Here is a 17,347-nt window from a genome sequence, read left to right on the forward strand (position 1 = left end):
ATGTAATACGATGACGTCATCACCGCCTCGCATCCAGAATGCTCGCCGTCAAAATGACGAGTTTGGGAGTTCTAGTAGAGTAAGAATTCTGGGAGTTCTAGTGTTAACCTGTTGCCAGTGAAGAGGAATAAGAAAACTACTAAGGATATTCATTTCTTTCTTTTTTCCCTGTCGCCCTTTTCCTCCTCACCAGTCATCCTGAGTCCTTTTGGCCTGAAGGGAACACTGACTGGCCAGTCGTTTAAGATGTCAGACCCCCCCACACAGAAGCTGATCGAGGAGTGGAACCAGTTTTATCCCATCAGTCGCAGTAACAAGGAAGGTGCTTCAGAGGACAAGCCTGAGAACATGGACTGGGAGGATGACTCTCTGGCCTCTGTAGAGGTCCTTGTTGGTCGGTTTTTATTTTAAATTACATGCCTAATAAACATCATTATCAGTTTTTTTTTCATTATGTTTTGTTTAGTTTTTAAACATCTCATCTGCTTGTGTTTATGTAGGTGGGGTACGTATGGTCTACCCAGCCTGCCTGGTGCTTGTACCCCAGTCAGATATCCCTGTTGTGGCCCCTGTGGGGTCCTCTCACTGCACTGCCGTCTACCCGGGTGGTCACCAAGTGCCTGCTTCCCAGCGAGAGCCTGCCATGTCATTGGTGACCCTCACCCCTCCCACATCACCCGAGGAGACGCACACAGGTAGTTGTGCCGAGTCAACATTTAGAAGACTGTAGTAATCCCCACCCTAGCAGATTCTTTCTGTTTGCTATGGTGTCAACCCTGACCTTCCTCTGTCCAGTGGACTCTCATTCGGCCCAGAAGTGGGTTAAGATGCCATCATCATCATCTGACGCATTCAGCGTGGACAGAACAAGCCACCATGGAGGAAAGATTCCACGCAGGCTAGCCAGTCAGGTGGTGGAGCGAGTCTGGCAAGAGTGCAATATCAACAGAGCGCAGAACAAGTGAGTGTGCATCGGTCTATAAAGTAACACACATAGATTTACCAGACTGAAATATAAATGTAATAGAGATACAATGATCACATTTTCTACTGGCACATCCTGATTTTGTTTTACTGACTATAACACATTTATGAGAAAGATTGTGCAACAGATTATGTGATAGAGGTAGCATTTATGACGAAAACAGAAAAATGAAGAACTCAAAAGATTACCCCCATTTATGTATCACTGCATACGTCCTTACCCTTTATTGGAGTTCTATTCAACTCAAAACCAAAAAACGTTAAGACCAGACGTCGTGGCAGCTCTTTGTTTTGTTGCATTTCAGATAGTTCAGTATTTGACCTGCTGATCATCAATCGGAGCAGATCCAACAAATGTCAAATTTAGGAGGGAATGATACAAACAAGGCAGCCAGCAACCAGAACTGCTTTTGCTTAATTGAATCGAGCATTCACAAACGATTCCTGGCTCTCTCCATATGATCACGAGAATCTGTTATGAAAGGCTCCCAATGTTTTTTTTGCTTTTAAAACCTTTTAGATATGAGATAACGAAAGATCATATGTAAACAAATGTTTTTTTTCTTTTGCCACACATTAATGACGTTTGCTGAAACTTACAAAATGAGGATGGCAGATAATTAGATAGTGTGCAATTTTGTCCAGTTTTATGTAATTCAGCTTCAGTGACTCTGGCACATTGGATGCACCCTGGGATCCGTTGCCCCTTGACCAAGCACAGAACGCCAGCTATATTTAGCTTTTGGCTTGTCAGCCAAAATGTTGTTGCTAGAGGATAGTGATGCAGCCACACGACAAAGCTTTTACCATATGGGACTGTATATCACTGAAAACCAAGCAAAGATGCACATTCTGATCGTTATTATTTCACACTTTGTGCAATGTAATGAACTCTGGGCAAACATAATAATGGTTCCTCACATGAAAAACATTACATAAAAGACAACTTTGGAATTTGGCTTAGGTGTGTTCTTTTATTCCCCTCTACCCATAGGCGGAAGTTTTCGGCTGTGCCCTACGGTATCTGTGAGGAAGAGGTGGTGGAGAAAGTTGGAGCTTGGGATTTTGTGGTGCCTTCACAGAGGTCCTACTGCAGCTGTTCCAGGTAACTCACTTGAAAAAGTATTCATACCCCAGGAACCTTTTCACATTTTGTCATGTTACTTCCCCATAGTTGATTTTCTTATTGGGATTTTATATGATAGGTCCACGTAAAATACTGGATCATTTCCACAAATCTTAAAACTGTGTTGTATATTTATATTCATCACCTTTACTCTAATACCCCTAAATAGAATCAAGTGCAACCAATTGAACCAATCAGAAGGTAGAGAAATAGCACTGTTCAATCCATCATCCAAAAGGAAAAGAAAATGGCACAACTGCAGACCTACCAACACATGGCCAGCCACTTAGACTGACAGACAAGGCAAGGACAGAATTATTTATAGGAGCAGCCAAGAGGGGCCATGGAGTGGGGAGAGCCTCTGCAGAAGCTGCAGAGATCCACAGCTTGATAGGGAGAATCTGTTGGCAGAACAGCTAGCAGTCGTGCACGTTGAAAGAAAGCCGTAAGACGTTTGTCACAAGTCATGTAGGGGGCACAGCAGAACTGAGTAAGCAGTAGGGCTGCACAATTTTACGAAAACATAACATTATTGATTACTTTCAACATAAAGATATGCTTTATGATAAATAAACAAAACCTGTTGCTGTCTTTAGGTTTTGGGTTTATGGCAAACAAACCTCCAGATAATAAAAAATCTATGCAACTGCGGGAAAAAATATTAATAAAATGAAAATTATCATTTTCATCTCCACGATGTTTTATGCTTTTGGCCGATGTCTGATGTTTTGTTTTTTTCGGCATTGAAAACACTGACTTTATCACCTGAACACCTCTTCAGCTTCTAAAACCTTTCACGCTATATCAAACAACTAATGTCTACAAATAGAAAGCCGTAAAACATTGTACTTGGATAATTAGCCAACATTCATTGCAGTTCAGTTTCTTCAGCAGGGACAGCTCGTTTGCTCAGAGTTGAAAGAAAGATTTTTACGGTTGGGGGGGGGGGGGATACAAATGTAAATATTTCTTCACATAAAAAAAGGTTGAAAACCATGTATCAATTCCCTTCAACTTCACAATGATACTTTGTGTTGGTCTGTCAGATAAAACCCCAGGAAAACAAAACACACATGGGAGTTTGTTGTTAAATGGATTTTCTGATAAGTGGTGAATATGAAGGTCTTGCTCAAAGATATTTTGAAGAGGTACTGAGTCTATGGGGCTTTGAAGACCAACACAGGGGGCCACAGTCAGCAAAATAGCTGCCAGTCTACATTTTGACAAGCATATTAGTCTTCATATTTAACAATTTATCATTATTCAGGGTGTTTGACAGCGAAGGGAGGAGGGGGCAGAAACCTCTGCTGGATGGCGTGCTGTTGCAGGTTTTATTCCTGTACTGATGGGAATCATTTCAGGGAGAAACATTAGTTTCTCCTCCGATTAACCAAGTGTGTTAAAATCCTTGGTGGATTTCTTGTTCTTAATGTTAAAAGATTGTTTTATTTAAACATTAGTTTAAATTGCAACAGCATTGATATAGATGGCAAGCTCATCTCAAAATATTCCTTTAAACTAGGGACATGATCTCTATCTTTGTGCATTAGTGTACAACATCAGTTGTTTAGGTCTGTGTAACCCTTTAGTTTTACTGTTCCATCTATGCTATAACCCTTGTCTTCTTCACTTCAGACACAAATCAGGAAAGCAGCGAACAGGCAGCACTCCAGGCCAAACACAGTTGACGGGTCAGCCCTCCCAGCCTCCAACCAAGCACAAAACTGGAGGAGAGAAGCCAGAGAAAAGTGACAAGCAGCAGAAGAGACCCCAAACGCCATTCCATCACCGCAGCTTGACCAACGATGAAACATCCATAGAGACTGAAGCAACAGTAGGCCAGAGGCTGGCCATGAGGGTTCAGGATGGGGGACGATTCCGATCTTCGGATGTTACTAGCCTTCCAAAAGGTCCCCAGCTCCACAGTGGAGCGATCGGCGCTGGGCCCTCAGAACAGTCCAACTCACCCCCACCCCCACCACTTAGCCCCCACCCCTGTGAGCGCGGAGAGGAGTCAGGGGAGGGCATAAAGAACCCCTCATCCCCCAACAACCAACACTTTTACCAGCTACCCCCAGAGCCCTGCCTGGCTGGGGCGAAGGGTGGCGGCGAGGACCCCGGTGGCTCTGAGAGTATGAATCAGCACTTTCACTCCCATAACCCCCACTCCCATCCAGGAATCTCTGCCTTCTCTGAGCCTCCGGAGCCGACTGTGTACGTGGGCTCAGCAGTCAACCTGGAGGACGACAGCTCCCACACACCATGGAGGTTATTTAACCTGCCCCGGAGGAAAGAAGCCGAGCTGCCCACACCGCTGCTGCCTGGAGACAAGCTGAGGGAGGAGGCCGCAGCATCGCAGGACCTGGTCTCCGTTACAGAGTGAGCGTCAACAATCAAAGCTTTACACCCAAACAGCAATTATTAAAGTATCTATCAATCATATTACATTACAACATTCCCGTCCTTGCATCTATGATCCCATGTCTTACATCCTCTCTCTTCACCCCTTCCGTGTTCTGTGTAGTGCTTAGCTGCACACAGTATGTTCATTTCCTGCTATGTGGCCTTTTGACATCATACATTATGAATGTGGAGGCCCAGTACTACTCATTGATTCTAACACACAAAACACGTTTCAAAGAGTAATGATGGGTTTAGATAACGATAAAGCCCGGCTATTGGAATGGAGTTGAAGCTGATAAGAGTTCCTGTCCGTTAGCTATCAGTTCAGCAGCCGCAGAGACAGAATAGCGCTAAGAAAAAGCTGCTAGCAAGGAAGCATAGCTGGAAAGAGCTGGGGATTAGCATTTCTACTGTGAAGGGAGTCACCAGTGGGATGAGGAGTAGGTGAATTGGGGGGATTACTGTATCTGTGGGGTTATGTAGTCCCAAGGGGCCAGCTGTTTGGACTGCCTTTTCTAGTGAGGTGTAATCCTTCCAGCCACAGCTCTGAAGGGCCACTAATCTCCTGCTCGGCCCAGTGCACACACCGCCTTACATCTGGGCTGGACAAGCATGTGGAGCGAGAAGAGGTGCAGGACAAAGGAGGGATGACACATCAGCTGGCTCAGTCTCTGCTCTCCTGCCCAGTGGCGGGTTTTTGTTTTCCCTTGTCTCCATTCCATGTTCCTCCCTGATCTGCAGTCATAGCGGCATGTAGGATTTAAAGAATGATGCCACAGCAACAGGCTGTAAGCTTCTAAATGTGTGGACAGGTTTTTCTGAAGTCATCAGGTTTTCAGAAATGCTGTGGAAATAAAATTGAAGGCAAACATGCTGTATTGGTTGGGCCTCATGGCAGCTGTCAGAACTGTTTGCAGTCGCTGACATTTATGTTGCAGCACATAAGCATGACAACAACACTGACATATGTTGTAAGGTGCCATCTGTTCACACTGAGCACTCCACTTGTAGAATTGCCCTCCATAACAACAGTATTTAACGGTTTGTTTTTAGAGACTGACAACCACACTCTTCAGGGTGAAAGCTGTTACTGGTTGAACAAGGTCAGAAGAATCAAAGAGATGTAAGAAATATTTGGGGAAACTGTATTGTTGATCAAATGTGTCATTCCGGCTGCAAGAGAGCAAATGAGAGCAAGACTTTGAACAGATAACAGGAAGGTCCTAACAGTACCAGTTCCTCTGTTCAATCCTTTTTGTGTAATCATCCTCTCTGAACCTTTTATGCAACATGTAGGATTTGGAAAAGTCTCTTTGAAGTCTACGTTCTCTTGGTTATTCACAAGGAGAAGGCTGTTTTAGTGATGCTAACTGTTAATCCCACATATAGAATGCTAAATTGTCACGTCGGTCAGTTTGTCTTTGTTTATGAAACATTAAATCCCAATCAGCGCAGAAAGATAAGAAAAAAATATATCTTTTTTTGTGGGCTGGAGCTTTATGAAAAGATTTGAAGTTGGCCTCAGTTTTCTAAATGGTGCTTCTGTAATTTCTTACGGTTTAGTTACGTTAAGAATTCATTTGTCTTTGGATTTTTTTCCAGACTGATGTCTACATCTAAAATGCCACTGAAGGTGTCCGAGGACCGCCTTCAAATGTATAGAGCCAGGAGAAACCAGTACTTATCTGCTGCTGTAATTGATGGAGATCACGAACCCGAAGTGGACCCCTATGCCTTCGAGGAAGGAGACGTCAAGTTCACATTCTCCACTAAGAAGGATAAAGGAGGAGGAGAGCGGGAGCCGGGCAAGAAACACAAGGTGGGGAACTATTTCTCACTTCATGCAAGCTCCATTTTGTTGGAAGCTGGGCTCAAATCTAATCGCATGATTCCTTTCCTTAGTATTAGCATTGTATTGTGTTGGTACCTAATAGCAGACAACAAAATTGGACTCTGTTTCTTCAGGATCTTTTTAGTATGAAATGTAATTAAATAGGTAAAAGCAAAATATAAAAATATTAAATAGGTGCAAGTTAATCCTTTCAACAGCTTAAAGCAGAAAGCCATGTAGCAGTCTGGTTTTGGTGAGTTAATGTGAATCTAACGACCTTTAGAGCCTTGTTCCTGCAACGGCTCTGAAAATGTATGTGGACAGAGGGTAGAGATGCTCCCCTTACTATCCTCTGCAGGGCCCTTCTGCCCTACTGGCTTGATTATGGCTGCTTCTCAGTTAACATGAACAGCAGAGAGATGCGTGGTGCAGGAGGGGACATTCCTACAACAATCTTTTTTTTGTTGCAGACTTCACAAACCTTGATAACTAAAAAGAAATGATTGAAAGCCGTTTTTTGTGTAAATTACAACCACACATGTTAAGCTGCATTTGTATATTCTTAACCAACTCTGATTTGCTCTCTGTATCTTTCTATATTTCTCAGTTTTTAAAAGTTTGATGGTTAACTAACTAAGATCTTTCCTAATTACAGGACAATGATATGACAAGATTTTGAAGCATTTTTGCTGAACTTTAGATCATTTAAAACTGTAGTGATTACCATTGGAGAGGTCTACATGATTCTTGTGTTGTTCTTTAACTTTTACCTAATGTAACATGATAATATGTCATGTTAACTGCTTGACCTGGACACGCTGAACTCCCTTCTTGCTTGAAAGCAGCTTTCAGGTTGCTCTCAAAGGATGGATGGGCTTATTGTCAAAACAGAAATGACAGCCTTTTCTGAAATAAAAAAAACATGACTATGAACATATTTAGGACTTTTTATGGCTGTGATTTACTTTTTATTAGCAGTTGGAAAGTAGCAGGAAGAGACTCCATTGTTTTTATTAGTGGTGCATCTGTGCACTTCAGATTAAAGCTTTTAACAGTGCGTCTCCAGACTTTTCTGGTATTCATGGTGAAGGTTCACCTATGTTACCGGATGACACTTGGTGCGATGTCATTCGCTCAGATGTTGCTAGGATACAAGCATCATGACCTAAGATGATGTTGATGTGTGAAGAATGTACTCAAAGCTTTTTTTCCTCTAGCTTATTGTCAAACAGTTTGTCAACTGAAAACTTTTTATTTTTATTTTGTTGTTTATTTTGATGTTTTTTTCTGTTGAAGAGGAATGATTTTTTTAAATATAATTGAACAAGAGGTTTTATTTGTTTGAGATCTGGGAGCAGGCGAGGTAGAAAATAGGCCATCGGCATCCTTTGCAGCACACCACTAAAAATAACATTGCAGTCACTTTCTTCATGCATCCTATTTGACTGGCTATGTTTTAACTGGACAGGAAGCCATTCCTCACTCACTATTGTTACTTTTCCCCAATGGAACAACAAATAGTTAGTGTACTCAGTTTCCTCCACTGTTTGATCAGCCCCCTTCCTCTTTCTCAATGTACTCTGATGGCCCTGGTTCCAGCCTACCAAAGGACATACACTGAAACTCAGTGTATGTCTCCGGCCTTCTGTCTTTACAGCACAAATGGGATTTTTTAAATATTTTTTTCCCATTCGGTCTGGTGAATACCTCTGCATGCCCCCTGATCTGCAGTGGTGCTGGGATGAAGGCAGCAGAACATAAAACTGCAATCAATCTGATTAGGTGGTGTGTGTGTGTGTGTGTGTGTGTGTGTGTGTGTGTGTGTGTGTGTGTGTGTGTGTGTGTGTGTGTGTGTGTGTGTGTGTGTGTACATCCCCATATGTCAGTGTTTAAGCAGACCCACAGATTCCTTTTCTTTACCAGGTTTTTACCCAAACTAATCTTTGTTCACTTTTACTTTTGAAATATAATTTTAGGTGTGGACACAGGGTTCCAATACAGTCTGAATAAATCTGGAAAAGTTTTGAATTTGATTGTCAAAAATAGAAAATAAAATAAAAAATCCATCCGTCCGTCCGTTCCATATTTAGAGCCTGACCATGGTCAAATGTGTCATTAAGTCAGTGTGAAGTGTGCTGTTTTTTTCTTTAAGATGGGTGAAAAATATGTTAGTATTGCTCTTTTATCCCGTTATGATGCAGAAGTCTTAGAGCCCAAAAAATGTCCCGCCCTCACTTGTTGTCAGAATGTTAAACCAACTTTTTGGGAATCATTCATGAACGTCAAGCAGCAATAAACGGGTCCTTTTAACTGGAGAGCTATTGCATTGCACTGCTGGCCATGTGACACATGCTGTAACGGGCACATCTAATCACTGCACAGAAGTGGTGCTCCTGTTGAATTAAGTAGAGGATGCAACATGGAAACCGCTTCAGATGAGTAGAAAAGGGAAATGAGAGACATTAAAACAGTTCAAACTACACTTTAACACAAGCACATTTTTTCACCCAAGGCAAACATATTGATATTGGGTTAAGGCATCATTGCTGCCTATAGATTGTGACCTTGGTGTGTATGTTGGGCCTTTAAGGGAGACAAATTATAGCCTGCACTGGTCAGAGAAAAGCCCTGGAGCAAAATGAAATCAATGAAGAGGACATAACAGTCTTGTTCTCCAGCTAGTTCTGCTCAGTACACTGTGTACACACACATCCCATCATAGGAACGCACGCTCACACAGAAGGCCAGCCCTCCCAGATATTGATGTCTGGGCAGGAGACGGAGAAGCCGTTCCTTGGATCCTGATTTCACTGCGGTCCATGCTGGAAATCCCATTTGCCACAGTGGAAGGAAGCAGTGCCTCCTTCCTGTTCTGTTTCAGTCCAATTTTCTCTCACTGCTCTATTATTTCTTGCTTTTTCCAGATTTTCACATTGATTGGTGGTGGTGCTGGTGTCTTTAGTTAGCTAGTTCCTGGTGTCACTTACCTGTTTTGTAATAGATCCGATTTACTTGTGTAGTTTTTCAGCCATTAACCATATGACAGTCTTTCAGTTTCACCTGTATGTGTCCCTTTTGTGTTTGCTTTAAACATTTGATTTTTGTTTATTTTCTCTCAGGGTGAAGATGGAGGAGCCAGTCAAATAGATGGTAAGCATTCTCTCATAACAGTTTACTTAACAACTGTCACTCATCTGTCACAGCTCATGTGCTGTATTTATGGGGTGTACAACCACAGACATGTAATTTTAGCAGGATTTGATGTAATAGACCAATGCAAAGCAGAGCATAATGATGAAGTGAATTGAAAATGAAGCAGCTAGAAAGCCCTTGGACTGATTTTTTTTTTTTATGCAGACAGACAAAATTTGACCCACCAGCACTGGCAGCTGATGCAAACATTTATAGGGTGACATTTGTCGCAAACGAGCAAGAGCTTATTTTGTTTCTGATCTACAATGATTTACAGGTCTCTTTCCTACAAAATCATGTTTTTTTTCTTTGTTTTATTAAAGTTTTGTTTTATTGTTTGTTTGTTTATTGTTGGAAAGGAGAAAAACATAATTATGTTTGCATTTTTAATTGGAAATTCTGTGTTTTTCTATGTCCTAATGAGTCCATTCAACTTGATTATTTAACCCAAGTTTAGATCGGCATATATTCATGTTAAGATGGCCTAGTCAAAGTTCAGACCTATATCAAATTGAGAATATGTGGCAAGGTTGAAAAAAATACTGTTTAGTGGCTTGTCATTCAGTCTGAAGGAGTTTGATTTCATTTGCGAAGAAGACTGCTAGATTAGCAGAGTTGGTGGAGAAATACCTCTTGCTGTTGCAATTGCAATGAAAGGTTCTACAAAGTATTGACAGTTACTTTGTTGTATAAAATAAATCCTTCAACTTTCTAATATGGGACTACTCTGTATTAGTCTGTTACATAAATACTCCCGATAAATACCTTGTTGCAATGTGAAAATGGTTCAAATGTTTGTATGAAAGTTTGAAAAGAACTTTCATTTACAGTTTAGTAGCCTGGTAGTATGCCTAAACAAACAATCATCCTCAAATATTTCTCCTTTAAATTTCGTTGCAAATTAGTTTTGCCAAAAGTGTTTAAAAAATTGAATTGGGAAGATTTTCAACCAGCTGTTTGATTGGAATTAGAAGTGACTTTAGGTCATTTTGGCTCAAAGGAAGAGGTTTTGCTTCGCTAGCATCGTGAGCAGCCTTAAAATACGCATGGAGAATGTAAGGTTCAAACCAAAAATATTTATCAATAACATCACACCTCCTTCTGTGTTTCTCTTTATATGCAGAGGCACAACATGCGGCTGCTCAAAACCGCATGGCCTCCACCAGTCTGATACACGTGACTGACCTGGTGGTTTCTTTCAATGACCTCGACAACCTTTTCAACTCTGATGAGGATGACCTGACAGTGAGTGAGACCTTGGGTTCACACTGAAGTGCATATCTCGTTACACAGCGTAGTGTGGCAGCACAGTGTGTGTTTCCATCATTCTGTGTTCTTCCCTTTATCACAGTCACTTATTCCCAGTTAATGTCTTATTTTTCTATCCACAGCCCGGTACCAGACGACCTGTGAACGGGACAGATGAGAGATTTGGCAACAAAGAGCCAAAGCCATCCTCGTTGGACCCTATGTCTTGTATTAGTATGTATCTCTCCTCTTCCTGCTGATGTCTTCCTTGCTGTTGTTCCTACACCTTCATGAACAAAGCGTCCACAGGGATGGACTCACAGCAAGTTCCATTCTAGAATATGATTGTTACACAAAAACTTCCTGGAGACCACCTCAGGTTCAAATCAACTGCTGCATTTACCCACAATTTGAGTTAAGCAGATTAAAATCATATCCTTGGTTTGACTAAATAAGGCTTTCATTATTCAGGAACAGTTGGATGCTCACGTTTGGCTTCGCCACCTAGTGGTGAAACATATGTGGTTCTAGCTCTTTATCATTCCCTGGGAAAATTTTGTTCATCACCAAGCTACATCAGAAGAATAACATTAATGATAAGTGATATGAGGGCTGCACAGTGAAGCAGTTGCTAGCACCATTGTCTTGTAGCAAGAAGGTCCTGGGTTGAGCCCTGCCGAGGGGTCTTTCTGGATGGAGTCTACATGTTCTCCCCATTTGTGTGGAGTTCTGTCCGGGTACCACAACTTCTAGGTTCTTAGGTTAATTGGTCTCTCATTTGAGTATGTGTGTGGGTGCGTTCGTGTATGTCTTCCTGTTACGCTATGATGGACAAGGACACAAAGGATTCATTTTGGTTCTCGCGTATGCATCTTGTTAAGATGCACAACATGTGTACATCACATAGCAGGATGTAGTTTTGTCCCATATTTTCTCTGGACAGCACCTTTTGTTTTGATGCTATACGCAACAGTACGGAATAGCACTTGTTGCCCCTTTCAGCAGGTACTGTATTAAATTAAAGAGCTCAAAGCAAACCTAAATGCCCTCTACTTGAAAGAAGAGGCCATTTGGAATTTTTGGTTTATACAAAAGCACATTGAAATACACTTATTGTTTCACTTGGAAAAATAAATCAAGCATGAAAAAATGTTTTGCATTTTCAGTCTAAGTGTCATTCATCCATCCCGTCCACGATTTTGTTCCATTTTCCTCTATCCAACAGTGCGTCTTCCCATCAACTCGGTCATCTGTCTAGCCGATTCTACATCCATCAACACTTTTGTCCCTTTTTCCACCTCCTATCCACCATTCCGTCCATCTGTCCGTCTATTCATCTATCCAGTAATCTATTTTATCTGTTTGCCCACCCTTCCATCCGCGCTTTTGTCTCTCCATCTGTCCAACAGTTTTTTTTTTGCGTTTGGCCCTGTTCCTTCCATCCATCCGCAATTCATCCCATTGTCCATTCGTCCATCCATTTCTTCATTCATTCATCTCTTTGTGGGTCCCTTCATCTATTCTCAGCCTATTTTGTTTTAGGTTCCATATTAATACTAAAGGCTTTGTTCTTCACCCTTAAATGTTTTCAGAAATCCCTGAAATCCATCTTGCACCTACATAGTCTACCTTTATTAGATCCTACACCTTTGCAGTAACATTGTTCACCATAAACCCGTCATTCTACTGTAGATACAAGCTTTGCATAAAGGGAGCTTGTGCTTTAATTCAATCTTCAAATTAAACCCAACTGCTCCGGCATATTCTGTAATATTTCATATTTACATGAAACTGTTTAGAGTCAGTTCATGGTGTAGCGGGTCTAAGTCTACAACTTTGATACAGGAGACCTGGGTTCGATTCCCAGTTGCCTGAAGAAGGGAATCTGCCCTAATAACTCTTCAAAGTCTGTGTGTAAGTTGTACTGACTTGCTGTAGCGACCCCTGAATATTGGAGACCCCCCATTTACATGAGACTGCTTCCGACAGCAGTGTGTTTGTCATGTTTCCCTGCAGAAGAGCACAGCTGACATCCGCAAGTATCTTGAGAGAACGTGTTGGATTACAGACATAACAAATGGGTCATTCGACACATCTAGCCATATGCATAATTCGGGGATTGTGGTAAATAGGTTGTTTTCAGATGTTTGTTTTGGAGTTCGAAAAGAAAGCAGGAAATCTGTTATCTCCTTATTCAGTTGTGAGACTGACATTAAAACTGGAAACAATGCCGCAGTGAGATTCCCTCAAACACATTATTGACATATGCTGACAGCTTCACGTTCTTTTCCCTCCACCAGGTTCAGCAGACCTGCACCAGATGTTTCCCACGCCTCCCTCCCTCGAGCAGCACATTATGGGTTACTCGCCCATGAACATGTGCAGCAAGGAGTACAGCATCATGGAGCCCAACCCAGGCATGACCTCGCTGGATGGCACCTCAACTCTGGGAGGCCACTTCAAGATTGAGGTGGAGGAGAGCTTCTGCAGCCCCAAACCGTCTGAGATCAAGGTGAGTCCAGCTCCGATAAATCCTGCTGGGGTTAACTTTACGGCTGGTAAAACTTGACGTAATTTAGATTCAAACTCAAGTGAAAAGTAAATGTTGAGCTTATTTTAGGTTTTACTTCACGACCCATCTAAACATCCATCTTATAAACTAAAGACATTTAGCTTTACTGCATGAATTTCAACTGATAATAATATGAAGTATTATATATGTACTCTTTGGCACATCAAAGATCATTCAATGCTTCAAATAAAGCTTCTAAATATGTTGTGTGTTGATGTGAAATTAAGATTCACTGAGAAATCGATTGGTGACTGGAATCAGGCGATTTATGAAGAAAAACTTTATTTTTTCATTCAGGCTTTCAGAGAGAGCAAGGGTCACCTCAGCTAACATGGAGGCTTAACGCTCTTGTTGGATTTGAAAACGATTGTAGGCGTTCAGAAATCTTAGTTTGTGTAAGGTCCTGCATTCTTTAAGAAAACACACCTGGTCCTGTTTACTAGCCATGCTAGTTGCTGATATAAGATGCTAAAGAATGTTAAAAATATCAACCCTGTAATCCTTTTGTTTTATTATTGGTTGTGAAATAGTAAAATTCAGTTATACGGCAGACTATCTGCCAAGGTGTTGCTTCGTCTCTACCCATATGTGTAAATAATAGATATATAATAAATAATTAATGATCACTCACAGCAGGAACGCTAGTAAAAGTATATTTCGATCGCTGCTTGTGTGTTTTCTGACGTTCTAATTCTTGATGAGTAATTAGAATCCGCTACAATCAGAATCCACAGGTCAAAATTTAGCGATTAGAAATTGGCCAGAAAATGTCACTTGTTCATTTCACCTCAAGTCCTAATTTGTACTCCCCAATCTGCTTGAGGGTCCACTCGGCCACAAGGACTCTGATACAAACATTTTCATCTGTACCCCCCAACTGTACGTGCCGACAGGGGCAGTGATAGTCCCACTCAGAGAGAGGCGCCAAACAGTTTGCTTTTTGTTTTGCAGTTATTTAAGAAACACAATAATTATTTTCATGCCTCATCATTTTTTGGTTTTGTTTTTGTCTTCATAGGACTATTCATTTGTGTACAAGCCAGAGCTGTGGCAGGCCTTTGTCGGCTGCTCCGTGTTTGCCCCCCTGAAGACCCTGCCCAGCCAGTGTCTCCCACCGATTAAACTACCCGAGGACTGCGTCTACAGAACAAGCTGGACCATGGGCAGGGAGATGCTCAATCCTGTGCCTGTGATGGGCTTCCTAAACAAAGACAGGTGAAACATTACCTTTCTTTGTTGTGCATGTGCAAATCTCCGTGATTGGAGTTATATACTTATCCTGTGCTATCTTTCTGTCCATGCACACCAACTGTTCGCTCCCTGAGCACTACTGTAGCAGCCAGCTCCATTATCGGTGCATGGCTGCCTTAGGCACAGCAGACAAATGAGTAAAAATACCTAGCTGGTTGAGGAGCTGGGTTGTCATTGGAGCAATGGGATGGCTCCATGCCACCTAGTGGCTCATACATCCTGACTCCTAACTCTCTTACGTCTGCAGCTGCACGGCCACAGCTCACTTAATTTTTTTTCACATGCGATGGGTTCTCATGATCACATGTATATAAAAAAAAGAACATTTGCTTTCTCTTGCTTCAGCATGGTCCTGTATGTGGTACTAGGGGCACAATAACTTTGGGTAAGGCCACAGTAGTAAGACACAAACCATAACCATGAAGCAACAATGAGAGCGGGTGCCCTGTGTTGCTTTACGTTCCATAAAGCCAGAGAAATTTGCAGTCACTCCTCCGCTTTCTCTGGAATCTCATTAATCAAAAACAGATTGTCAAGGCTGAGGCTTTATATGGTTTTCTGGATTGTCTGATGAGCCAGTTCCAGTTTTGACTGATTTAGGGTTGTTTTTGTTGTTTTTTTCTTTTTTCCTTTTCCTAAGGACTGTAACATGTGACAGAATACTTTATGCATCAAAGTGTAACTCTGTAGGTCTTACCCTGACCTACAGTAAGCTTCCTTTAAAAACACACAAGCATTACATCTGCTTTAAGAGGGGCACTCACAAATCTTGTATCTGGTCTTAATGGGTTAGGAAGGCCTGGAAGAACAGGAAGTGATCTCTGCACTTTAAGTAAGTCTGGCCAGAGAGCAGTGTGATAAAGATCTTATGTAGCGCAGGTGCTGCCTTAGTGTCTAACCCATGCTGAATGTTCTGTAGCTTGGACTTCCTTCTTATGGGTCTGTGCCAGGAGTAGTTCCCCTCGTGTGGCGAGGGACATGGTGTTCTCCCTCTCTCCCTGTGGTCGCTCTCCCCTCTTTCTCTCCATCCAAGGTCTCACAGATAGTGCCCAGTCCGAAAATAACCTCTTACTTCAGAGCTACACTTAGAGGTGTTTATATAATGTTTTTATCTCCTTCTTTTTTCCTGCTACCCATTTCTCATTCTCTCTGTCTCTCTTTTGGTGTTTTTACACAGTTAGAATTAAACTTTTGAGCAATCAGATCGCTCAGCATTACTTCTGTATTAATTGTTATCCCTAGCCGTCTTATGCGAGATATTTAAATATCCAGCAAGATATTTTGGAAGATCGTTACGTGAAGCTGTCATACAAGAGTTGCTGTTCCTAGAAACTTTACAAAAAATGTGGTTGTTTGCTTGTTTCTTTTACCCAGCCTGTGTAATAAATCCACCCAATATGTGACGAAATATTTTGAATCAGAAGTGCACTGAGAAAAATCTACAATTTTCAGGTTGATCTGTGTCAGCGCAGTCGGAAACAACAAAATCTGATATTTTTGTGAGCTGTGAACACACTATATACACTCACCGGCCACTTTCTTAGGTACACCTTGCTAGTACTGGGTTGGACCCCCTTTTGCCGTCAGAACTGCCTTAATCCTTCGTGGCATAGATTCAACAAGGTACTGGAAACATTCCTCAGAGAGTTTGGTCCATATTGACATGATAGCATCACACAGATGCTGCAGATTTGTCGGCTGCATCCATGATGAGAATCTCACGTTCCACCACATCCCAAAGGGGCTCTATTGGATTGAGATCTGGTGACTGTGGAGGCCATTTGAGTCCAGTGAACTTATTGTCATATTCAAGAAACCAGTCTGAGATGATTCGTGCTTTATGACATGGTGGGTTATCCTGCTGGAAGTAACCATCAGAAGATGGGTACACTGTGGTCATAAAGGGATGGACATGGTCAGCAACAATACTCAGGTAGGCTGTGTCGTTGACACGATGCTCAATTGGTACTAAGGGGCCCAAAGTGTGCCAAGAAAATATCCCCCACACCATTACACCACCACCACCAGCCTGAACCGTTGATACAAGGCAGGATGGATCCATGCTTTCGTGTTGTTGATGCCAAATTCTGACCCTACCATCTGAATGTTGCAGTAGAAATCGTGACTCATCAGACCAGGCAACGTTTTTCCAATCTTCTATTGTCCAATTTTGGTGAGCCTGTGTTAATTGTAGCGTCAGTTTCCTGTTCTTAGCTGACAGGAGTGGCACCCGGTGTGGTCTTCTGCTGCTGTAGCCCATCTGCCTCAAGGTTCGACAGGTTGTGCGTTCAGAGATGCTCTTCTGCATGCCTTGGTTGTAACAAGTGGTTATTTGAGTTACTGTTGCCTTTCTATCAGCTCGAACCAGTCTGGCCGTTCTCCTCTGACCTCTGGCATCAACAAGGCATTTACGCCCACAGAACTGCCGTTCACTGGATATTTTCTGTTTTTCGGACCATTCTGTGTAAACCCTAGAGATGGTAGTGTGTGAAAATCCCAGTATATCAGCAATTTCTGAAATACTTAGACCAGCCCGACTGGCACCAACAACCATGCCACGTTCAAAGTCACTTAAATCACCTTTCCTCCCCATTCTGATGCTCAATTTGAACTGCATCAGATCATCTTGACCATGTCTACATGCCTAAATGCATTGAGTTGCTGCCATGTGATTGGCTGATTAGAAATTTGTGTTAATGAGCAGTTGGACAGGTGTACCTAATAAAGTGGCCGGTGAGTG

General features: G+C 42.0%; 1 protein-coding gene across 1 annotated transcript in view; it reads left to right on the forward strand.

Moving 5' to 3' along the window:
* Positions 1–17,347, forward strand: part of med13a (mediator complex subunit 13a) — a 94,941-nt gene that overhangs the window by 62,895 nt on the left and 14,699 nt on the right. Inside the window, exons 5-15 of the mRNA XM_047378967.1 lie at positions 194–394; positions 501–695; positions 796–961; positions 1,979–2,089; positions 3,746–4,489; positions 6,116–6,332; positions 9,464–9,494; positions 10,660–10,781; positions 10,928–11,018; positions 13,085–13,296; positions 14,375–14,571. Of these exons, the coding sequence (XP_047234923.1) occupies positions 194–394; positions 501–695; positions 796–961; positions 1,979–2,089; positions 3,746–4,489; positions 6,116–6,332; positions 9,464–9,494; positions 10,660–10,781; positions 10,928–11,018; positions 13,085–13,296; positions 14,375–14,571 (2,287 nt within the window). The remainder of the gene's footprint in view (positions 1–193; positions 395–500; positions 696–795; positions 962–1,978; positions 2,090–3,745; positions 4,490–6,115; positions 6,333–9,463; positions 9,495–10,659; positions 10,782–10,927; positions 11,019–13,084; positions 13,297–14,374; positions 14,572–17,347) is intronic.

Source organism: Girardinichthys multiradiatus, chromosome 11 (genome assembly GCF_021462225.1).
Source record: "Girardinichthys multiradiatus isolate DD_20200921_A chromosome 11, DD_fGirMul_XY1, whole genome shotgun sequence".
Lineage (NCBI taxonomy): Eukaryota > Metazoa > Chordata > Actinopteri > Cyprinodontiformes > Goodeidae > Girardinichthys > Girardinichthys multiradiatus.